We start from the raw sequence: 25,722 nt of genomic DNA, 5'->3' as shown, positions 1-25,722 counted from the left end.
ACATCATATTTGTGAAGGTGAGTTGCTTTCATATGGTGACGACCTTACTGACTATTTTGTGCAAGAATGATTGAAAGGTGTTATTATTTGCTACATTTGCTTCTCTGCTCAATGGAAGTTCTAAGGAACTCTTTATCTGATACGGCAGTGCAGAATCAGAAGAACAGTAAACTTTATATGAAACATAAAAGGAAAACCTTGGATATTTTTCTTTCCTCTTTTTTAGATCATGACTTCACTGTTCTTTGATTACAGCAATGGATGAAACCTCAGGTCACTGAAATCACCTAACATTTCAAAAAAGCTAAGATGTCATTTAATACTTCTGTGTTACAAATGGTTTCAATGATCACACAGCTTGATGAATTGAATTTTTCTTAGTTCAGTTATTAAAAATGTTCTCAGTTACTAAATATCCAACATTTTGCGGCTGACACAGGTTTTAATAATTTAAATTGGGAGACACATTGTAGTTTCTTACAGCTAACTTTGATCACATGAATTGGAAATCAGTGTGTGTTTCCAAATCCTTCTCTTGCTGCTGCAAGAAAAAGCATGACTTTGACGAGCCAGATTATAATCTGTTTTGTGCCATGAAGGACTTCCACAAACCTGTTTTTAATTCTAAAAATCCTAAGATTTTTGTTGAAAAAGTAAAAAAAAAAATGTAGAGTGAAAATATTTGTACTTTCTGAAACATCTTCCCAAGGTTTTTGGACATGGAACAGTTTATTTCTGGAAATCTCTCCTGGTTATTGTGAAATTCCTATAATTCATCTAGCTATCATTTGGGATAATCAGCATTATCTATACCTCTGATATATTTGAAAGAACGACTGATCATATGTTTGCCCCCATGCTATACATACCATAACAGATCAAGGCATAATACTTAGAACGTTCGCTGAACCTTGCTGTATAGTACTGGCATCTCTCTTTCCTTAAATTGCAAGTAATGCATTGTTTTCTGATAGGTTTACTTCCAATACTGATTCTAGGAGAAAAATAACATAAAGCAATATTTACTTTGCTACAACTAACTTCACATGTGTCTGTCTCACATTCTAAAGCTCAGGCACTGTACTTTCAAAGCAGGTAAATTTAAAAACAAATGTTTTCCCTTTTTATAATTTTTTTCCCCCCAGAGTATATTTAAACTTTAGATGCTGTTTCTCCTTAATTCTCAGATATGATCTGAGGTCAAGATTTAGTTAAAATAGCTTGTTAAATTACACTTTAATCATCCTCAAACTAAATTATTTTATTGACAAATCCAGAACTATCTTCTATCAACCTAGTATCATTAGGATAATGTTGATAACACTTACTTGTAAATATTCCTTCTTCCTGGATATCCTTCGAATTCATTGCTTGAATAGAAACTGCAAATTCATGTATATGTTAATAAATAATCCATAAAGTGATGAACTATGAACCAGCATCAAGATGAAAAGCTGTCTTGGAAGTTAATTTAGAATTTTTGAGATTTCTGCATGTGATGGAAGAGTAAGTTAAACTTATATACCTTTCATCTTACTAAATCTTTGCACAAATTATTAGATGACCAGTAAACCATATAACTAGGAGTTCTATCTTAATTCTCATGATCTAATCACTCCAATTATGTAAAGTGTATCTATCTATACAGTAAACTGAGAGAGAGACCATAAAAAGAGAAGTAACTGCAATTTGTATGAGCATCAACCACATGATTAAATTTAAGTATCTCTAAGTAAGTGTCTCTAAGATGGGTGATCGAAAAAAACAGAAAAATGAGGGCAATTTGCAAAGCATCTCCCATAAGTAAGCCAAGTTTGGAAACCTGTGCAGTGCGTTCGCATACAAATTTGTTGTGTATGCACTCAGATTAAAAACAAATTATACCTAGTTATAACTTGAGTTAACAAATGATGTTCAAATAATTGTCGCTTTTACTGACAACACTTACAACATGTTCTCTTCTTCATGATACTTACAGTGCATCATTTGTTACTCTGAAGATGTATATTGCCTCCCATTTTCCCCTTGTAATTTGAATTGCATTCTCCTGTGAAGCAAGACATAGATGTTGCTGAATATTGTAGAATTATTTCAAGAACTTACAGTAGATCAATGTAGAACACTTTGCTTGACTTACCACAGAGCCATTGATGTAATGAATATGCTTATAACCATTTTTGTCACTAAAAATTTTGTAGTATGAACTGCTGTCTGATGTAAAATATGGTGTAGAAACAAAGAACTGAAACAATGGAAGAAAAATGGTAGACAAGAAGTAAGTAAGACTGTCCAAGCTATTTAGCAGATTATAATACACATACTGAAAGAAACAAGATTACTTCATCGGTTCAGATGGGAGAAAGTAGTTTGCACGTTTACCTGTGATATTCAACCTCCCAGTCAGTACACATTACAGTTTCTACCCTGACATGTCAGATTTCTTAAGCTGATGATATAGATAGCTCAAGTACCCCACAAATGCAAGGTCTACTTATAAGTGGAATATTTTTTCTGTATATTCTGAATGACCTTTCTTTAGTTATTTAAGAATAGGTAGAGATGATTTTAAAAAAAAGTTGATGAATAAACCTAATGTGCACAAATGGTGCCAGGCTGAAAATCCTGTGGACCATAGAGTTTGGCTGATTCACTGAGAAAATACAGCACTCAGTAAATGGATATCTGAAGTTCCCATACTATCCCACTAACGTTAAAGAGCAGATTACCCCAGATAACACCACTCAACTTTTGCTTCCTTTCAAACCATCACCTCTTTACTAAAATTGTCAGTCAAGGATGAGCTACTGCTACTGTGAGTTTTATTTTCAAAACTTGACTACAGAATGACCTCCAAGAACTTCAAACATAGCACCAAGCATTCCTGAGTGAACGTGACTCTTGAATAATACTAACGCAAGCTCAACTAAACCTGTGACCACAAGCTGAATTGTTCCAGAGCCTGCTTCTAATATTGCTAATGCTTGAAATCCCATAAGGGCTAATGCAGGGATTTATGCATGTGTGCAATTTCTTTAGCTCTAATAAAAATCCATTATCACAACCTCAAGAGAAGTGGCAAAAAAAGAAAGGGACCAAGTAAAATAACTAATCCTTGTAAATGTGTAATCTTCAAATAAGGATATTCAGGCACAGTGTGAGCCTTCACAATGTGAATCCCCACATTGAATTCTGGTCACTTCACCTGCCTGAGGAGCAGACATAAGCAATAATACATATTCACTGTTAGAATATATGATTGTAAATACTGATCTCATGCTCTTAAAGTTTTCTTGCAGGTTTGTTTTTAATGTGAGTTCCCAAATATAGGTGTTATGTCTCTTTCGAGATAAAGGTTACTGGGTAGAGAAAATTTCTTTTGCTTAGGGGTAACTGTGGAGAAGTATCAACCACCACTGTAAGTGGGGTATCTTTGAAGGTTCCTCCCTAGCTGAAGATGTGCAGCACTTGGCACTAAAACTATTCTGAATGAACAGGTTTTATTCTTAAAATGCTATGGTATGGCTGATATTATCTCTTGCCCTAGTGACATCAGAGGAATTCTACATCTGTTCTTTGCCTCCAGGATGCTTTTAAGAATTACACTGCAGTATGAACCTACCTCTTTTCATGACATCCATTCCTTCAGTATAGTGTCTAATCAGTTGGTCTAAAGATTTGCAAAACGAGACAGTGAAAGGGTTTTTAAACTCAGAAAGCAGGTAGCCAGATACTATGCCTAGCACAGCATTAAAAGTCTCAGACCTAAAGTGGAGTAGGTTTAAGCAGTAGAGGTACATGACTCAGAATGGTGCTTCATGTTTCAAAACACTCCTGTGAAGATGCAGAAAGCTTAGCTTTTAATTAAATCAAAATTGAATACATTATGAAAACCTACTCCGCCTGCCCATCCTGTTTGACTCTCTTCTATGTGCTGTTGATTCTGAAAAACAAAATCAAACACACTCTTTAAGAAGATCAAGATGGAGTTTATAAAAGTTCAGTATCATCAAATAAAAAATCTGTAGCTGCCTGTAAAAGAGAATTTTAGAATACTTGGGACTTGAAGTTTGTCTGAGTAAATAATATTACTGTATTAATACCAATATGTTAGTTAAGATATTACTTTTTAACAGCTATCATCAGAGCTAAATAACACGTAAAGTAATTGTTTTAACCTTATGCAAATTTCCACTGAAAGCAAGAATTAACAACTACTTAATCTCATTAATTTTTCAGTTAAACAACAGGTAAAATAATTTTCAGGAATAATAATATTAAAAATCTGTGTCAGATTTTCAGCTAGTTCATTTGACATATTTCCTTTCATTTCAAAGCTGTGGTGTTGATTTATAACAGCAGATAATGTGACTACAAGGTACATCTTTCATATGTAAACCTTGGAAATCTTAAAAACACTTTAACTAAGGAAAGTACAGGAAAATGAAGGGTCTCCATATTTGGTGCTTGACAGAGATATTAAAGGGCTTGATTTTCAACACTTTTAAAAGATCTCACAAATATATATTTAGAAAGAAGAATTAAGGATTGGCAAAGATAATGTTGAGAGCAAAAATCACCCAGGTTATCATATCCTGAGACTATGGATATAAGTTTAGCAGGTCATAACTCCTTGTAACATTACTAAAGCTCATTTTGAAAAAAAAAACACCTTATACTGAGCATAAATGGATCAGTGCCTCCTGCAGCTAAAGATGCTTTTACATTTTTATTTTATGTTTTACTTCTAGAGCTTCTACTGCATTTTCAATACTTTCCTAAGAGTTTTTCATTGAAGGGTGTAATATCTTGCTTGGTGGATGAAGCAAGTGATTTAATATTTAACAATTCCGCATTCAACGATGTGGGGTTTTTTTACCTTGCAAATCTTTCTTTATACTGTTCATTTAATACATTATTTCTTCAAAGACTGAAATAAATTCAACAAATTTGCTTTCTAAAGAATATGGTTTGTATTTGTTATCCTCAGTGTAATCTCATTAGCATTCAGAACTATGCTTTCTCCCTTTCACCTTACTCCTTGCAAAGTGACTATTTTGAGCACAAGTTGCAGGTACTTGGCCCTTAGAAGACTGTTTAGTACTTTGCAAGGGCTCCACTGAGAATATGGATTTTACTTCTTTTTAAGAAAGAAAATTGGGATGTATTGTTTTGTATCTGCTTCCTGAATTTCTCTTCCTTTCTTTAAAATAAGGCTCAGATCCTGATGAAGTAGTATATTAAGTATATTTTTAACTTCTCTCATATGAGTAGTCCCATTGACTTCTATGGGATTTTTCTGTGTATTAAATTATTTACAGAATTTAATTAGAGAACTGGCATCTTTATAGGAAATCCCAGTTTCATAAACACATGCCTAGCTTTTAACCACATGAATAGTTTCACCAAAATATTGGTTTCTATGGTCTATTCACATGAGCAAGCCTTGAACACGTGAACATTTTTGATGAATCAATGTTTTAGGAACATCTTGTAGATTACATTTTGTTATTATTTTCAAGTACATAAAGCCTAGCACATTTATTGTACATTGGAGTCTCAATTTAATATAAAATCAACAAGAGAACTATTTTTGCCAATGGAAACGTACAAAGATATACTTTCTAACGGCAAATAGAGCTAATGCAGCACTCCCATCTGTTCACACTCCTTCAATTGGCCATTTGTGCAAACTTTAATGTGATAAAAGCATTGTATCACTGTATAAATATAGGATTATAGAAACGTCACTAGTGACTCCATAAATAAGGTTTTATGGAGAAATGCGATTAAACAGGGATCATGAACACAGTTCTGCAATATGTTAATTGTTCTGGTCTAGTTCCAGCAAAGCAATTAAGCACATGCTTAATTTTAAACACATAAATAGACCTACTGAAATAAATAAAAGTTAAGCTTGTGTTAAAGTACTTTGGTGGACTGTGATAGAATTCTAGAATGCTTGATTATTTTTTTCAGTACATTAAAATATTTAGTTATTAAAATGTAGGCTACTTAGAGGGGAGATAGAAAAATGTTAATGTACTTTAAAAGTGGAACAATTACTTAGGAAACACATCAAATGCTGCAGTAAATATGTATTCTTTCCTAATGAATTAAGATATTTCTCTGTGGAAAATTACCTAAATGATAGTATTTTTTAAAGAACATGACCTTAACTTCCTTTTAAATTTGCAACAATTGTCATATCATAGAGTAATAAACATTTTCAGCTTGGAAAGGTTGTGTCAATAAACTTTGAATTTATAATTTATGAATTATACAAAACACTTTTATAAGTATTGTTGCCTTTTATTTCCCACTAGTTGAATTTCTTAGCCTAATGCTAGTTTTTATAGGTGTTCTATACCATAAACTCTAAAAACAAGACATGCAAACAGCATCAATATTAAAAGACAACAAATGAGACTTCTGTGCTAGAGTTACTGAAATTCAGGGTAATCCTTTCCTTCAGGATCTATATGAATTTATCAGTGTTCAGTCTTCAGGCTTTACAGGGTCTTTTAAAGAAATGTTTTTTTCAAAAAGGCTTCTGTACATAAGATTTATAAGTATCTACATATAGGTATAGATACCTCAGCTATCTAAGCTATCCTGCTCAACAGAGCATGATTTTCCCTCTAAACTGTCTTAATGATAGAATGACATGTCTAAACAAAACATAGTGCTACTGTTGCAACTAGCCTGAAGTTCTCTTTTCAGATCTGAAAAAGGGATAGTTTTTCTGAAAACTTGTTTGCTTTCTCCAACTACATGATTTCATAAGACAGAAGAATTTCTCCCCCTTGAAAACCTGCCTTGCTTTTAATCTGTATGTTCTTTTAACTAATTTATCATTAATCGTAAAGGACATGATTTAGTCAGATTTAGTATGAAATTTCAATATAGTATAATATTTTGTTTAAAAATATAAAGATCCTATACGGTTCTACTTTTGCAGATAAGGAAGCAAGAATGAACTAAAAAACACTACTGAAAGCTGCTCAATAGCATTCTTCTTACTTTTGTTGCTTTGTTTGCTTTGATTGTTATTTAGGTGTCACTAAAAATATTTTGGTGATTTTATTTCTTGTTGATGCAGTTAATTTTTTTCATCCCTCTCCCAGCAATTAGAATATTGAAGAAGATATTATATCACTAGTAGCTAAAAGATTAATGTGATCAAACATTGGAAAATACAATTATGGCAGGTACAGAATTATTTCTGAAATTACTTCCAAATTATTTATTATAAATTATTATTTCCAAATTACTTTCAGGGCAAGATTAAATATACTTCTGCAAGGAAGTCAGAGCAACCTGTGCATGGCCAGTATTAGCAAATTTTCATTTAGCAAATATTAGCAAATGTTCATTTCAGCAATGTTAAATTTGTATTTCCACCTTTATTACCTCTGGACAGTCCCAAGTATTTGAGTCTCCTTTGAAGTCACAAATAGCTAAGACTGAAAAATTCTGGATTCTCTTTAGCCATTGCACACAGATTCGACTATCTGTTACCCAAGTAAGCCAAGTAAAATAATGATCACTAAAAAATAAAAGGAAAAAAAGAAAAATGGTGGTTATTAAAGAACACGAATATAGAAGCATTGCTACAGATTATGTCCCCCATATTGCTGCGTGGAAGACAATTGCAAAGTTTCTACTGTCTTAGGAATTTTTTTTTGTCCTTTGTAACAATGTATCATACGGACAGACAGAATCAAGTTACAACATTTCTAATTAGCTTCTGATCCCTTTAAGAGATGAATATATCACTCCGCTATTAGAAACAGAAAACAACTCCAAGGTTCAAGCATTTAAAACAGACAGATCCTTTTTTTAAAAAAAGAGGAGACATTTGAGGGCACATTACCTGGATGCTATGACTGCAGGAACTGGCACCTCCTTGGGACCAGATGCTTCAGCGTTAGTAGTGTCTACAATAAACACCTTAATCGTAGGATTTTTAGCCCCAGCCTTCAAAGAAAATGTTTTAGGTTATTCAAATCAGGCTCTGAACAATTCAGATCAAGGAAAATTACAATGCTTTTTGCAGGAAAGGAGATAGGTTACAAAATATGTATTCAGTTGAATATAATAGGGCAAATGTGGTCTTGTAACACCTCAGAGACACACTACAGCAAGAGTATGTTACTTAACTTTGCAACACTTTGTATATAAAGACGACCACCTTTTAAACAGTCAAATGTAGTGCCTTTCTATACAGAAAACATACTTGAGTGGGAAGCAGTGTTCTATTTGCAATGTGGAACTTTGCAGCACACACTACACTTTGGCACAAAATTCCAGAAGTATATGCACACGATTGCACGTGTTCTTTGACATCCCAGCAGTGAAATAAAATGGTTTAGCTTAAACTGATTTCCTGCTTGCTTATTCATTGCATACATTATTATTTTTTTAATTCTCCTCTATGTGTGGTCTAAGCCACCCGGCTTTACTTTAGAACTGTAACCCAGATGACAGGTAAGTAACTTCTTAAGGCACATTAACATGATCACTTGCCATCATATGAACATGACAAGAGTCAGGAGAGCTCTCTAATACATGCTGAAGAAATGCAAACCCAAACCTTCTTGCCTTAGATCTGGCACTTGAAAGAAGTTAAAATCCAAAGCCCCTTGAGAACAAAAAGCCCTATGAAGTGTGCAAATAACCTGAAGCTGTCATAGCCTTTATTTTGCCAAATAAAAAATGTCTCATAATTCATTTACTGTAATGAAAAATAACAACTGCATAGTTAACATAACACAATAAGTAAACTGAACTGAAAAAAGGAAGGCTTGATCTTGCAAGCATGCACTTTTGCACATGCTTTTTATGCTTTTTACTCACATGAGTAATTTCATTTATTTCACTGATACTATTAAATATCTACAATCTTGAACATACCTATACCTTTTTCAGAACTTGGCCTAAGTTTGTTTTCTTTCATTAATTTAGACCACAATGGATTTAACCACTGTAATACAATAATTTTTAAGCAGAGTTAATTTTATCATTGTCATAACTCATTTATCAGCAGAAAGTAAGTCCAAAGAATGACAAAACATACCTTTGGGTATGGGATAATTATTTTTCTAGGATACTGGTCCTCACCAAAATATGAATATTCAATAACTGGTATGTCAGAATCATTAAATTGTACGTATGCTAAATATTTTCCACTTGGAGACCACCACAGTGCATACTTGGTTGCCAGCATTTCCTCTGAGAAAAAGAAAATAATCATTCATAACAGTGTATCATTGTAATCTAATATTATGTCTTCTAATCTATTTTAGCATTCTATTCTTAGCAACATAGTCATGTATAGAGAGTTATATTAAATAAGCAACACCAAACACATTGGAATACATCTCAATTCTGAAAGGCCTTAAAAACTCTCAAAACAGGCACACAGATCCCATTTAACTCACTTGCGTTTCTCCTGTGTGCATGCATTTTTTTAATTCTTTTTCAATCACTGATGTGCCAGATTTTCACCAAAATTAAAACTTCCATTAAAGCTTAATTCCCAACCACTGCGCCCAATCTGCAAAATTCTGATATAGTTTCAGTAACAAAGACCCGGAATTTAGATTACACACTATGAATACAAAATGCAGTCATTGTATAACAGATAAAATATGGAAATGAAGTATTCCTTAGGGATCTATAAATAATGTATCATCACAGATATTTTAGAATGGATTGGGAGAACCAGGTAAACAAAGCAATTAACATGTTAGTTGTTGCCCTTCAAAATTTACTTACCTTCATAGACCCAATCAGGAATCCCATTAAATATTGTATTCTGTTTCCCATCACTAGTTATTTTAATTGGTGCCTCTCTTGGACTTTGTTTCAAATAGATATTATTCTGATACACATATACCTAAAGACGAGAAAGTACTTCTTACGAGTATAGGCACCAATTACAAGGGTTACAGTAAGATCTGCAGTCAATGCTCCTACATTATAGCAGCAAGAAGACATAATAAATACAAAATAGGAAATAAATGCTTTGCTAAAAGTCCTTGCAAATTCTGCAAGAGTAGGTACCTCAGTAAATAAATTATACATTACAAACCAAATTCTATGTTCAACTATGTCACAACAAATCCTGAACAACTCCTTTGATTTTAACAAACTTCAGAGGATTCTGTGGCTAGCTTAGGTGTGGAAAATCATAAAAAAAATGTCTTTGAAACTTATTCAAATTGCTGCATTTTTTACGAGACCCTCAGACAAAATGTTTCATGACTTTTCCTTCTGGTTCCACCAAAAGTAGAAGATAAAAACAAGTATGTAACAACTAAAAAGAAAATAATTGGACTTTTTCTAAACCTGTCAAAAGGCCTAGGTGATGTGAGATGGGACAAAAAAAGGTTTTACTTTGTCTGGGCTGGTTTGTTCCTTTCTAGTAAATTAGTTACCAAAAGAGACTTCTTGCAAGAAATACTTGCAGGCCTTGGGTATCTCTAAATGTCAATCAAATGAATGGACATATGGTTAAGAAGCCAGCACTAGAAACATAGCTTTCTTAGAAAATCAGGCCTTTTGAAGCTATAAGCATTTGTTAGCAACATCAGTGTAACATTTTAACTACTTTATGCTTTGAAAAAAACCCAAAGCAACTCCTAAAACTCTCAGATACAATACAAGGACTATTGTATTAAAGCATCACAGGCTATTAGTACTAGCAAGACAGGAGACTATATTCATTTTGTTCTATGTTCAGAATTCTTGATAAAGAAATAACAATATTTAACTTAATTAAGAGAACTAATATTCTCTTAGAACACAGAAAAAATCTAATAAATTGTCCATTCGTGTTTAGCCCACTCCCTGAGTGTTTTCAGAAATGAGTATGGTGTTTAAATTTTTTTTCTTGCACAGATATTTTGTCAATACCGGATAAGTAGTTAAAAAACCACTATTATTGGGCTGATGCTTTGGAACTGTTAATAAAAGAAGTTTCTGAACTTGTTACTATTTGCAATATGTCTATTATAATTACTGAGAAATACATACATGGCTATGAAGTAGCTATTAAAAAGATGAAAATAACATTTTTTATAATAAGAATATGGCAGCCATTTCCTAGAGTAAAAATTCTAGAAAAGATTTTAAATACTGCATCTCTAAATCTCCATAGTAAATTCATGTGTTATACAGTGCCAAAGGAAAACACTTTGGTTTTCAGATCTTGAAACTACTATATACAATGATGTTGGTAATTCTTGAAAAAAGACTGGTTAGTGAACTGCAACACATAATGTAGCTGAGAACATGGATTCTTCTACTGAGACACAGACAAGTTAAATTTTAACAAGTTAGAACTGTTTTGTCATTCTTGCTCACAACCAAGGTTAATACACACAGGCCTGTCAAAAATACAGCCTAACAAAATAATAACCAAAGGCACATAAATGTCTTCTAGCCACACAAAGCAAAATCATTCTAGTGCTTGGTTATCTTTACTGACCAATTTGTGTCCAACGGGTGACCAGGATATATACTGAATTTTATGTGGAAGCTGATTTTCTGTTACAAAACCACTAAAAAAAGGAAAGAAGTTGAGATGGCTTTTTGTGCACAGTGCAAATGCATCATTATATTGTACATTCATATAAAATTCATGAATGGCTAGATTTTCTAACAGCTTATTGTTTCTTGAGCAATGCAAAATTAAGGCAGGCAGTGAGACATGCAGTAATGTGATGTTTTCCATCAGTGCTGGTAAAGGCTTGCAACTCAACCCTATGAAAACATATCCAACAGCCTATGAAGGCAGCTGTATCTCTTCCTAAATACTGCACAAGCATCTATAGTTATTTGCTCTATCTGCAGTCTCAGCAAGTTATTGGGAAATGTGAACTCAGGATACAGCACACTGAGGCAAGCATAACAGCAGCAGTTACAACATTTATTAAGGATCATGACCCACATGCAGTACCTCTCTACTCACATTAGCTTGCAGCAATCTTTGCCTGTCACCTTGAGCCAACAATTTCCCAAGAGTAGAGCAGCTCAGTGCAGCCCCTGTGCTCAGAACTAAAAAGCATTTGGTCACGCAGCTGCTTATGGCATAAAAAGGTGACTGGGGAGGAAGATTGCCGCATTCAAACTTGGGTAGAAAGAGGATTGGTTTGGGGAAGATCTTGGGAAGGAGACCAAATGCCATGGGAGAAGCTGTAAACTTTTCAGGAACCCAGGATGGATAGTTACAAGTTCACTGGAGTGCTAAAAGACATGTGAGAGTTTTAGGGAAGCTAAATATTAGATCAACAATAAAAAGGATGAATTAGTAAACGGAAGGGCATGGAGACATCATGTGTGAGACTGAAGTGGACTGAAGCAGCCAAGATAGGGTGGGAGAAAATTATGCAAAGAAGAAAAAAACCCGATGAGAATCCTGGGCAGTAAAAGTTTGAGGGCATGAAATATTAATTAGTCCAGATACCTGGAAGAGTAGATGAAAGGACTGTATGATATTCTTAGAGGCCACCTTTTTCAAGCTAACAAGTAACCTGACAGATTCAGGCAGGCAAGAGCAAAGCCAAGTGGTAGTCACACTACTGTGGAGTTTTTCAGTTGAAATGCTTGCAAGCACATCACTAAAGAGTATTCGCCATATCTCTCTGTAAGAAATACCAGGCCTTACCCATATATGAGATCATAAATGTGGTATGATGCTGTATAAGAGTATCTCCACAGCTGCAAAAATTAAGCAAGAAAATAATATTATTCACTTGAAAAAAGACAATCTAATTAAAAAAAATCAGCTGTCTTTTCACAACCTACCCCTTTCTCAAGTACCAAGAAATATTTATCTATGGCAATCGCAATGAACAACATACTCAAGAAAACCAAACATTTCATTAAATGATATATTAATTACCTTTGAATAATTGCTTTCCAGAGCTATGAAATATTTGTCTGATGACAACACATAATTTGAAGCATTAACTTGTTTCTGAAAGATTAAGAAATAGATTAGATTCTAGTAAAAAACCTTTAAATAACGATTTGATGAGTAAGGTTTTAATCCACTCATTTTTAAACTGGCACTTGAAACACAACTGTATTTTGCTGCCTTTTTATTACTTGAAATGGTACGTACCATTGTGCTGTTAGTCATGATGGTAGTTGGGTAGTTCATTTCAACATTGTAAAGAATAATATCATCTTCTGCAGACTGATGAAGATATTCGTTATCTTTATAAACAAGATAAAAGGGCTGTTACCTTGCACAAGAAGATACTATAGAACAGATCTGTTCTATCAAAGTATTCACACCCCTGTCAATGAGTAGATTTTGAGCAAATATCTTTTGGCATCTACATATTTTTTTCTAATGATGTGAAGGCACAGCATTACCCACAAACTGTCTTCAGGGTTCTTGAGTACATTTTCAAGATTACACACTGCACACAGATCAACTAGTTAATCTTATAATTAAATGCCAGATTTTATTCTGTCATGTCTGATCAAGAATACCAGGTACAAACCTGTTAGAAGGTCAGTATCACAATGTTTTAAACAAAACATTTAAGAACTTTGCTTATAATTCCACCAGAACTTCCTCATTTGTACAGATTCTGCAGATAACAGCAGTACCATGTAACTGACACTACATAAATGATACTGCTCTTACTCACACAGGTCCTAGAAAGTGAGGGTGAGTGGCCTTCAATGAGAATGGAATTTAACCCTACCTGTGCTCAAGACCTGAGCCTTAGTTCGGTAGACAATGAGATCAGAATTTTAGTTTCACATCATTATTTTCACTGCTATGAACAGAGAAGGAATTACATACTTGGTGTAGCTTGAGAGAGAGTGAGACATTAACAGTTTAAAAGCAGCCTGAAACAGTGTATAAGGTGTTCATTTTTAGGAAATTAGATCACCCTTGGATCTTTTGAGCACGTTTCTCTGATTTGTGTAACAGCATTTGTGGTGATCTTAGGCACCCTTAGGAAGAGAGGCTCAGTTTTAACTCCTTGCTTCAGTAGAAAAGTAGACATATGGGATGCTGTAGGCATGACTATCTATGGAATCTATGGCATGGCTTTTGCGTGAGCTTTGTGACTGTCAAGAGAAAAGACAAGTCTAAGTGAGAAGGATATAAAGAGGGAAGGGAATATTAGGTTTAGGTGATATGCTGCCTACATACTTCAGACATTCAGACAGAATTCTAACAAATGGTGACCTAATTTTTAAATCATACAAGTGATGTCAACATACTTCAAATTGTTAGTTGTAAAACTTTAACTCCTGTTAGCAATGTCCTGGAAAGCTTCAGTTCAGTTCTAAAATTGTGAGTTAAAACTAACTATAAAACTAACTTGGTATAGTTTTATAACTTGCTTGAGGCAGTGCATAGATGGGAGTGGTAGTAGTGTGTGAACTAGAATGCACCCTGATCTAGCACAAGCCTTTTGATGCTGCTGCCATTCAATGATAGCAAGACTAGTGTTTCAGCCACATACAGACACATATATCACCAGCAATTAACCTCACATCTTTAACTTCTACCTTAAGGAACTTGCTTAGAAACTCAACCTTATTTTTTATGCAATGCATTGAAACTCAGGAATTTCAGCTCTTAAATGAGATAAGAACAGCTGGACTCATTGTGGAGCTACGTACTACTGAAAAAAAAGAATGAGGTCTGTAACGCAGGCTACCTCAATTATTACAAATGGTAAATGAAAAAGTGCTGTGACAAACACAAAAAAGGAGACTGTTTAAGAAATGACTGACACATTGACATATTTCTTTCACTTGCTGCAATGAATATGATAGTAAAAGAAATAAAACACTGAGGACCTCCGTAAAATTATAGCTTATATTGACTCAAACATGCCTGCTGAAACATCAAATACCTGGCATTTCTAGAATGACTGATAGAATAGTAAATTTTAACTGTAAGTTTCGAGTAGCAGATTGTTTAATTTCATAGTTAGCATTCATTCACAGTAAAGCTGGAAAGAAATTGCATTTCTGAGTCTGAACCAGTCTGGAAATAGATATTAGAAAGGCTTATGTACATTTGAGAAAAGGTTTTACCTACCTGACACCCAATATGGAAAAAATGTTTTATATTGGAAATTTCCATTCAAATAATCCTCCAGTGTAAGAGCTCGGAGACCATCATCTGTGTTGACAGCTAAGAGGAAGATAGGCAGTTTCTGTTAATGCAATGCTGTGAAAAGTGTGTGTGTGTGTGGGATGGGGGGCACAGGAAAGAAGTAATTACTAGTCCAGTATTTCCTTTTTTCAATATTTAGCACCAGGGAACAGTGAAGATAGCATAATCCTGGAGGTATGCAGAGAGTAGGCACAGCAGGAAGGAAGGTTCTTTGTCACAGTTCTGATAAGGTCCTTTAGCCTCTGAAGGACTCACCTTTAGGAATACAAAATGAGAAACCAGACAAACTAATTTATTTCACCCAGTCATTTATTCACTCAGACATATTTACTTGTAGACCCTGTAAGTCCAAGAAAAGCCTTTTCCACAAAAAAGACAAATCTTTTGTGACAAATTTTTCCAAAGCATGGGTGCCATGAACTTGTGTGGTATGTAGAGACAACTATTTTCATAGGGACCTGCACATATTCAGCAGAGTCAAACAACAGGATGTGCATACAATTCCCTACTGCAAAATTTCATAAATGCCTCATCAACTAGTGTTAGAAGATGGATATAAGGTTTGCAAATTAATCACCACCCACATATATTTCTTAGTAGCCACATGAAAAAAATAGATGAAGGTAGGCAGGTAAAAATACTGCTGAAAAGTAATGAATGAGTGAACCCAAACTTCAAGTTTTTATTTAATGCTGCAAAAGAAAATTGGCAATGACTCTGGAGAGAAGACAGGTACTCTAATATTTGATTTCTAAGCAGATCAGAGAGCTGCATAAAAATAATGCACAAAGTTGTAGCTGCTTTTTTGGCTCTTATCAAATGTTTCTTCTCAAAGCTAAACAACTTAAGATAGGGCAGATTTTAAAAACAAAATTTAAGGACAACCAATTGGTTGAGAAGAGGGTAATGTTGAAAATGCAGGCTTGCTAAGTGCATGGAAATGAAAAATTCCATTACAAAAATGTAAAAAAAGGCAAAAAAGGAAAACTGTGCAGTTCACAAGAGAAAGAGTACTCAAAACAGTTAATCCTCAAAAAGACACAGGAACATTTCTGATAAAGGCCAGTTTTTAAAGTTCAGTACCATAATAATGGCAGGTTTTAAGTCTAGGCATTCTGGATTCTATACTTTTCTGCTTTAAAATCAAGGGAACTTTTGCCATTGTCTTCAGAGGTAGTGAGGATGTCACACTACAGCCTAGTAGAGCTCTGCCACTTCCCCTGTTTGTTCCTTCAGAGCTCTCAGATGACAGCCAGATAATCAAGATGACTCGTTGCCCTCAGGTTTCATATCATGCTCCATCACTTCCTCATTACAGCTGCCCTCTCTGTTAAGATCACACTGACTTCCTGGGAAATGTTTCTTCATATTCTCTTCTATGGTACTTTGTAATGAAAATATGTTTTTTCTGCTAAGTGACTATTACTTACTGTAGAATACACATGTCAGGTTGACTGTTGACACTAGCCTTGCCTGCACTAATGCAGAAGAGAGCTGTCATGAGAAATAAAACTGAATGCCAATCCATAGGCAAAAACCTACCCGTATAAACTCAAACTCTGAGCTAGCAATATGTCCAGAAATTATCCCAAGAAGTTCAATAAGAGGTTAATTCCTCTTGCTAATATCATAACTGTATATTAGAGATCTTTGGTAAGTTAATGATAAACACAGAAGATGGCAAACTTTTAAAAAAATGCATGGAAAATAATTCCAAAGAAGAATCCATTTCTATTTAGATTGACTGCTGATTACTTACCACTAGCTTTCAGTTTAAATTTTTTAAGTGAATATGCCTATTAGCAAAAGAAATGCACTGTTAAGATCTGTTTCCATGGGTGTGTGTATAGAAAGTTTAAATTTGCAGTCCTGTTTGATACCTTAATCTGGTAAAATTTCCTGGTTCTTCACTCCACTTTTTTTTTACTAAAGGATTTTTTACTAAAAAGACAAGCAATATCACGAATGTCTCATCTCTGGTCTAATTTTCACAGCTCTAACTCGAACCTTTACTCTGTTAGTTATTTCACCCTTACATACTTAATATTATGTGATAATTTATTATGACTGCTAATGATTTTCAAAATATGTCCACTCCTATCTGAATTTCTACCAGTGCACTGCAAAAAATATGAACACAACTATTTCTTACTTGACTACTTAAAATTTTGAATGCTTGTTTCTAGGCAACAGAAGATATCTTTAAACACTTTAATTAAAAGCAGCATCTTTAATAGTTCCTATAATTGTTGCTGGTTCTTTCTTCTGTAACTAAAGGCTGGTTCAATAATGGTATTCAAAATCTCTGCTCACAGAACAGACTGTAACATGAAAAGCACTTTACATGTCTGCAGCACTATACAGACATTGATTTGGACCGCTGCTGGTAGGCTTGGTAAATTCTTTCATTGTGTTTTGTTTCTCTACGAAATAACAAAGATTAAAAAAGATGCCCAGGGACAAAACAGGAAGCAAATACCAGAGCCAGCCACAGAAATGAAAGCTTACCAAATTTCAGCTTTGCTCTTTTTCCTTCACCACCCCAATGTCTCAGTTTTAATTCTTTGTGGTCTATTTGCATTCATTTACAGGGTGCAGTTCTGTATTTCTTTGTGCGCTAAATTGGCTAATTTGCTTCACAGTGTAACTTGCTTTATATATTTCATGATCACAATTACTCACTCATGCGTTTGAGTGTATTCAGTGTACATGTATAATTGTGGTGATAAAATCCTGTAAGCACCTATTAACTGTCACTGGCTTTATGCAGACACCTTCTTCTTTACTGTTCTGTTCACTGTTGTGAGAAAGCTTAACAAACCACAGAAAACAGAACTTTCAATTATGTTAAACTCAGATTAACTTTATACACACCATTCCATCACTGTGAAATTATCAGGATTATTCTCTTTCAAAGCCTGGATGTATGTAGATGAACACAACCCTTGCTTTAAATTTCAAAGTCTTGTTGGCTTATTCAACAACATGGTCTAATGTGCATGCATGTAAATTGTGTCTACTCCTGCCAAATTAAAGCAAGCATTTGTAATAATCAGAAAGTATTCTGGTTTCTGTATTTGTTTTATATATATATATATGTTTATATGTATTTATCATATATGTAGCTCTATATGTATTTTATTTAGCAACCACTGCTACACAGCAAATAGATGATGTGTCAAAAAAGTATGGTATTATATTCTGCTTCCGGACTATAATGTCCAATCCTATCTCTGTGGGCTGATGCTGAATAGCTAAAGCACAAGTTCCTTCAATACGTGCAGGAAGCCAGCCTTCCACTTGAGGAAACCATAGCCCATTCAGCATCAGAAATTAACTCCAACGCTCCTGCTCTTGCTCCAGAACTTCTGGTCACCCTCAGCTCCACATCAGCTGAATCTGCTTTTCCCTACCTGCATTACATTCAGTCATTTTTTGTGAGGTGTGCCACTGCTTTCTCAGTGAAGGTTACTTCAAAACCACCCTTTGGAATGAGAAGAAAAGACGAAGTCTGAAGAAGTCATGCTCCAGAGTATGATCCAGCTCGTTACTGGTAGGAACGGAAACTGTACAGAAATCTAGAACATACTAGAATGAGAATGGTTTTGTTTACTACTGATTCCAACATCTCTACTGCATAAGAGTCCGGGAAAGGAAACTAACTATACACTGAGGAAGAATAATTATAATCCCTTCCAGTTATGGAAAATAAAGTTTTCAGAAAATATATTTATAAAGAAAAGCTAATAAAAATTATCTTAGATCACAGCCATCATACATCATTTCTAAGCACAGACTTGGAGAGGCAAGATTGTTATGGTGATCCCTTTAAATTAGTCCTAAACCAGAGTATTTATTCTGCCACCAGCATGTAAACAAGGACAGAAAATTAATAGAGCCTGTTTTGGCTAAGCATTTAATGATGATATAAGAACTTAAGCAACAAAGAGTTTCATCAAAGCACTAGTCAGTTTTGGAAAGAAAAGGCCCACCCAGCCCCACAGTCCTAGGAGTATTGTCACAGACCACAGCTGCACATGTGCAGCAGACTGAACCCTGTTAAGGGAATACAAACTAAAGGAGCATACTGGTTTTTGAGAACTTTTCTAGAAAAATTTTAGTATGAATTCCTATCAATTTTTATGCAGTCTAAGTACAGAATGGGTATGAATTAGTCTAATCCATCATAATATTGGGTTTTATTACTCTGTTCTACTAACCTTATAATAGCTTTCTGCCACCAGCATACAGAGCACTGTAGCTAGGTTTACACTATGGCTTAGATCTGAGCCTGAACTCATAGCTCAGACTGAACCACCAGATTCTGGTGGAAGCACACTGTCACAGTTAATGTATTGATTTTGAATTACACAGAACTTCATCAACAGCTGAGAGTCTACACTCTCTAATTGCCACTTGCCAATTTTGATAGATGGCCAAGAAGATCAGAATTTCTCTTTATTTCTAAGTCAAATATCCAGGCACACATGTCAATTACAAAGCAGCAACTAACAGCACCAGCTCCAGCTGAACTCAGTGCCAGCAACTGAATCCTTGACCAGAACCATTCTTCTTCCACGCCACAGTGATGGAAGCCACGCTTGTTTGACTTTGCATTGGAACACAGGGAGGCATTTACTGAATCAGAAAATGGATTTGGCCGGGGCGCAGCAAAGAACACCACCAGTTCCTAAGAAACAGGTTGCTCACCAGTTCCTGGCTGAGAAGCATGCCCTGTGACTAAACTGCAATGGTCTTGGTCTCAGGCATAGGTCAAATGTACAATGGGGACAGACACATTGACAAGCAAGATTCTGGATATTCATTACAAATAGCACAAGAAAAAATTAACTTGGAGCCTAAGCAATACCTTCAGTTATCTGTAACTCTGCCTGCAGTTTCACTATTGCTTTTCAACTGCAGACAGGTATTTCCTTTCTGGTTTATGCTGCAGAAAAACAGGACTGGGTACACCAGTGTACAAGTGAAAAGAACCTTTCTGAACTATTCTGCATTGGGTTATTGTAACTAGGTTATCATAGTTAGGTAAACAACACAGCACATTCCTAACTCAAAGAAATGTCAAAAAACTGTCACTAATTTCTTAGGCATAGATGGCATTCACTATATTGAGATTATCCACCTTGCTCTTCTGAACCCCACAGAAACTGTGTAATAACTGCAACTAAGTATTTAGTCCTTACTATCGTCTCCAAACAGAAAATTATATTCCAGTATAACTTCTGAGAATTTTTCATACTCCTCCATGTGTAAACCAAAACCAGCTATCACTTTTTGAGAAGTTTGAAGAACATGAAATTGCTAGAAACTTAGCAGACAAAATGAGAACTAAATATTACTTCTACTTTCAGAATTAAAGATAACATTTTTCTTTCCTGTTTTTTTTAAGCAGAAATTTAGTCGGTCTGTGCCTATACATTTAACATATGCAATTAATTTTCTTCCTAGATTGCCACATCCTTTCAGTTAAGCAGTAATAAAGGTGGAATGTACAAACAACATTCCTTCTCTATAGCTATTTCCTGTCTGTCTTCGACTTGCACAATTTGTAACTGCAAAATAAATTTGTATTTCTTTCATTTAAAACTGATCAGTAGACTACTAAGAATTCAGAAAGGTTTAGCCATTCGAACAGATAACTGCACCACTTGCAGTTCCACTTGAGAATAAGAAGCCATAATCAGATGTGTTTAGCATAATTGTGTGTCAACATAACTGTGTATTCCACAATTGTCTAAAATGCTCCTTCAAAAGCATTCTGTAAAGTAAGATAAATTCTTTATCATTAGTGGATCTAAAAGTGATGCCTGATATGACTGATTACCAAGTTGCTATTCCAAGAAACTATAGAGAGTTCTTTGTAATGGCTCAGGTACTGAAAAGGCTCAGAATAAGACCAGTGGGCTGGTATGTGATAACTTCAGAAGTGAAAAATACACTCACTCCTGCAGTATCTTCCATGATCTTTAGCAGCTTCTTCAGACTGCCAAACCAATCCTCAGTCTCCAGCCTCTTTGTTTCCTCTTTTTTTATTTATTTAAATCTCATAAAAATATTCTGCCCTGTCTTAACATGCAGACTTGGTATGAGAAGTCTGACTTAATACCATACATTTACCTAATAATAAAAGCTCAGATCTGACCATGCTTAAGCTAGCCAAAAAATCTGGCACCCTATCATTGACAGTAAAATCAAACTTGTCACTCTGAGGTGTTTACAGCACTCTTTACAGCACTGCCTCCCACCTTGATATAATCTATCCTCATATTCACATGCTGCATAACAGAATCAACCCTAACTCCTTCAGAAACCTCCACCCTTCTCTCAATGAAACAACTCAGGATAAGCATATTCCACAGAAGTATCAGGTAGGAAAGAGATTTCACCTTTCACAAAACTTGCATATTGACTACAGGACTTAAATTTCAGACTTCAGCAGATAGCTGATTTTATAACTTAGTTGTAAATGCAAAACTGATTTCTTCATCTCAGACACCCTGCCAACGTATGAACAAAGAATAATAATAGAATAAAAATCCCTTTAAATTGAAACTGTTACTGGAATAGGGTTTTTTTATTATTATTTTAATAATTTCAAAGACATTCAGTTACTCTGCTATTTTGAAAGGGCCATGTAAATACTTACATTGACCTTATTATACCTCTCAGAAAAAAAATTACCATCAAGTCAGTGTTGCCTGGGCTGTAAATTTCAAACCACACTCATTTCAAACTTTACCAGAGGACTCAGCAGAACACATTGTGTTGATTTAACTGCAGCTGGCATAATGCTACTAGAGCAAACTATGTACCCTGTTTTATACAATGCTGACTTTAATTTTAAAATGCAGTTGTAAATATGTTCACAAAAAAGTTATCATACCCAACCTACAACAACATGTTTAATTTGTAATTGGATAGAGAACTTCTGTAATTATTACATAACCGTTCAAAACCAAATACAAGTTCATGAAGCTAAAGAAAATTACTAACAGTTTGTGAATCTCCTAAACCCTAACACACAAAAAAATAACATAATATGAGGAGATCTAAGAATTATTTTTGCAATTCTGTCTAAGAACATTCTATGTCATGCACAATAAAGTTAATTCAGGTGCTTTTCACTTCAAGGAGTTCCTTGTTTCAACATCTGCTGGCATTTCAATCCTACCTTCAGGATATTTCAGCTGTCAGTACAATTCTGTAAAGTGATAAAGCCGTAACAATTCTGACAAGAAAAATGATCTGACAAACTTTTGTGAACTTTAGAAGCCATAGTAGCTAAAGATGTTGTTTTACACTACATTAGATTACAAATGCCTTACCTCTTGATGGAAGCAGTATAATACACATAAGTAATAAAGAAAGCAAAAGGCATATAACCACGCCAAATATGATTTTTAGCCGGGTCTGCAGGACAGAAACAAACAATAATTACATTTCTAATATTGCCTGAGACACACTTCTATAGCTGGTAAATAATTAAATCCTCCCACTCTCTCTAACTGCTGTAATCCATCCAAGCAACAAGCAAAAATGTCCCTGCAGTACATTTGAAAAGACTTCCCTTTCCATTTTCTTTAAAACAAATACTTTCACATCGGAGCCTGGGCTGGTGCAGTAGCTGACAGTTTAAAAACCACAGATGTAAATTTACCAAAAGCTGAAAGCAGCATACAGACCTTCATTTTCCTGCTGTATTCTAAAAGAATGTAAATTCTCTCTTCTGGGTGTTGGTCAGTGATCTAGGAGAGAAGTTTGAAAAGGCAGTGTCTGTTTTCACAGTTGGAGGCCAAACCTCTGGCAGACTTTTTTTTTTTTTTTTTTCCTACATACTTTTGAAAACTGTGCCAAATTTCGAAGGGTTTCCATAAAATTAGAAACATGCTTTTGGGGAAGTTCTTGGACCAGAAATGGACAGTGGGTGGCTGTAGGGGTGGTGATTATATACTTCCCATCAATGTGAGCTGTAACCAACATCTGCTTACATTAACTTCAGAGTTTTATGACACAACAGTTACTTGATATGTACTGTGTATTTTGGCAATCGTCATGTTCTCAGGACATAGTTGTGACCTTGTTTCTACTCTACAGAGAATGTAAAGGAAAATCCAGTAGCTTTATTGTTTATATATACTTCACATATATTTACTTTTTGAAATAATAAATGACCATGTAAGAATGCAAAACAAGAAGCAGAAATAGATACTGTTTAATGTCTTCCACATGTGAGAATTACTTTTTTTCCTCAGAAAACCATAAAACTCTACAGGCTGTGTAAGAGAACTAAAAGAAGTAAATATCTACAGGCCCACTGCAAATTCTGAAATAGTGCTTAAACCACCAATTGCATGTATTTTATTTAGCTCACTGAAATGAGGTCAACTGAAAACAGGGAAAACTCTTTGAGACCGCAGCGTCAAGTTACATAAGGGAGCCCTCAGCAGAGAGGAGAGGCTCGAAAATGGAAGTAAAAGTATGTCGTGCTCGTTAGACTGACTTCACCCAAATACTCTTACTACTGCTCTGCTTCAGAGCCGCTCCGGGGAGCGCCGGCGAAGGCGGGGTACAGGCAGGCAGCCCGCACCCTGCCCGGTGCTTCAGGCGGGTCTCCACAGCGGCCAGGGGCGCTGCCGCCGTGAGGGGATAACGGCCGGGCGCGCGGGGCGGGCGGGAGGGGAATAACGGTCGGAGGGGCACGGGCCCGCCGCCGGCCTGCGGCCGCGCGCCCCCTGGCGGCGAAAGGCGGGCTGCAGGAGGCAGCGGCAGCGCTCGCCGGCCCGCCCCGGCGCCGCCCGCTGTCCCGCAGGAGCCGGGCGCTCCCAGCAGCGCTCCGCGCTGTCGCCCCCTTTCTTCGCTGCGCGTTGCTCTGTGCCAGCACCCCCCAGCCCCCCGCTTCCAGGCTTGCTAGCACCGTTCCGGGAGGCTGGATGCTCTTTAGTGCATCTCCACACACCCTGTGACACTCAACTGCTTATGAGCAATGCCCAGGTCTCAGAAGGATGATCTCAAAAAGGAAATCCATCCCGCGCTCCCGCCGCAGAGCCAGCAGTCATTCTGTCAGATGATCAACCTGAGCATGCGACTGGGCCAGGCATTCCACGTGCTGTTATGGGGGGTGGGAGGGAGCAAAAATAAAAGGTCAGCCTTGCACCCTGCTCATCATTCGGACATTGTGCTGGGAGAAAACACGAACCAAAGACCTGTGCGGACTGCTCTGCTCCACAGCCGTGCGTTAGGCTCTGTGTTATGCATGGAAAGGCACCAGGCATGGCAGCAGCTGAAGTGAGCTACAAAACAAAGACTGCGGCCTGTAGCTCCCCAGCCATTTCACCCGGTGTCCATGCTGGAGGGGACGGCGGTGCTTGGCACCTTCCTCTGCTCGGCCTCCATCGCCTGCTGGGGGTGGCCAGGCCTGGCTGCAGCCCCAGACCTGGCTCAGCCGCCGCCTCAGCCGGTGTGGTAAATGTCAACTGCCAGAGGCAGCCATGAGCTGACAATATTCACTAGGTCTGACGTGAGAGCAGTGACTGGAAGCTGCAGGTTGGGCTCAGGCATTGTTGATTTTGCATGTGAAGTCTGCTAAATCATCTCTTCTTTCTCCCTGCCCTGGTCTTGTACCTCTCTCACATGCTAAACACCAAAAAGGGAAAAAATAAGAGTGAGGAAAGGAGTCCTGAACGGTGGTGCCTCTCTGTAGAAGACAGGCACAGGGACTATGGTTTTTCAGAGGAGGTTAACGAGGACAGAGTACCCAAATCTTAATCATCCCAGCTGGCTTCTTTGAAAAATTGAAAATGTGCTAGATGAGACAGGTTTCCTGTCACACCAAACTGTCCAGCAGAACTTGGGCTAATGTTTTACAGAGAAAAAAAAAAAAAAGAGTTCAATGTACCACCAAAGGTAGTTAAATTACCACCTTATCCTAACAGTATGGGCTGGAATTTGAACCCTAACCATTACACTTGGCGAGGCAGCAGCTGATTTGGGCAGTCTTTTGGCAATGTGCCTTACAGAACTCTTTGTGGGGGGGTGTTTTGAAAAGAGATTCAAATCAATTGTCTGAAAGAAACAGTTATATGAAACATGTCTTATTCTCCCATTAACTCAGTTCCTCTCTCTCCCCAGTTCTTGTCACAACAGTGAAGTACAAGTTATACAAGGTAAAGTTTCTGAGTAAGATTGATCCTGTTGACATAAACCAACGCAGGAAAAAAAGGCTGAGAAGGCTAAAATACATTGTTCCTGATACAGTGCATTATGAAGAGCAGAACTGAGCTCAAAACCAAGTTTCCTAACAAGATAAAACCGCAGCTATTCAAAATTTCCAAAACAGAAAAGAATTATGACAAATTATTTTTCCCCATGTAACTCATGCTTCTTATTCGTATTTCCAAACCGTTACTTATTTCCTCGCATTCTGTGGTTAATGCCATATGTGTTTTCAGTAACACAGTTCAGAGAAATCCATTGGTCATTTCTGACAACCAGAACACCACAAAATTGCAAATGCAGGTTTTGATCAGGCTAGTTTTAATTTC

At 36.2% G+C, this 25,722-nt stretch overlaps 1 protein-coding gene across 3 annotated transcripts in view; it reads right to left on the bottom strand.

Moving 5' to 3' along the window:
* Window positions 1-25,722, bottom strand: part of FAP (fibroblast activation protein alpha) — a 45,146-nt gene that overhangs the window by 17,501 nt on the left and 1,923 nt on the right. Inside the window, exons 2-18 of one of the 3 annotated variants that reach the window (XM_027810675.2) lie at window positions 24,153-24,814; window positions 22,864-22,926; window positions 22,507-22,591; window positions 15,083-15,178; window positions 13,130-13,224; window positions 12,908-12,982; window positions 12,671-12,723; window positions 11,492-11,564; window positions 9,778-9,898; window positions 9,077-9,231; window positions 7,874-7,977; window positions 7,411-7,546; window positions 3,896-3,940; window positions 2,138-2,242; window positions 1,977-2,047; window positions 1,329-1,382; window positions 870-994 (exon numbers count right to left, since the gene is read on the bottom strand). In XM_027810675.2, the coding sequence (XP_027666476.1) occupies window positions 870-994; window positions 1,329-1,382; window positions 1,977-2,047; window positions 2,138-2,242; window positions 3,896-3,940; window positions 7,411-7,546; window positions 7,874-7,977; window positions 9,077-9,231; window positions 9,778-9,898; window positions 11,492-11,564; window positions 12,671-12,723; window positions 12,908-12,982; window positions 13,130-13,224; window positions 15,083-15,178; window positions 22,507-22,591; window positions 22,864-22,869 (1,399 nt within the window). In that variant the 5' untranslated portion in view covers window positions 22,870-22,926; window positions 24,153-24,814. Of the gene's footprint in view, window positions 1-869; window positions 995-1,328; window positions 1,383-1,976; window positions 2,048-2,137; window positions 2,243-3,895; window positions 3,941-7,410; window positions 7,547-7,873; window positions 7,978-9,076; window positions 9,232-9,777; window positions 9,899-11,491; window positions 11,565-12,670; window positions 12,724-12,907; window positions 12,983-13,129; window positions 13,225-15,082; window positions 15,179-22,506; window positions 22,592-22,863; window positions 22,927-23,017; window positions 23,182-24,152; window positions 24,815-25,722 lie in introns of those variants that run through there. The other 2 variants (XM_005442850.4, XM_027810674.2) reach the window with 2 other exon arrangements.

This window comes from Falco cherrug, chromosome 8 (assembly GCF_023634085.1).
Source record: "Falco cherrug isolate bFalChe1 chromosome 8, bFalChe1.pri, whole genome shotgun sequence".
NCBI classification, from domain to species: domain Eukaryota; kingdom Metazoa; phylum Chordata; class Aves; order Falconiformes; family Falconidae; genus Falco; species Falco cherrug.
The sequence above is the reverse complement of the archived record's forward strand: the minus strand, read 5'-3'. Positions and strand labels throughout refer to the sequence as shown.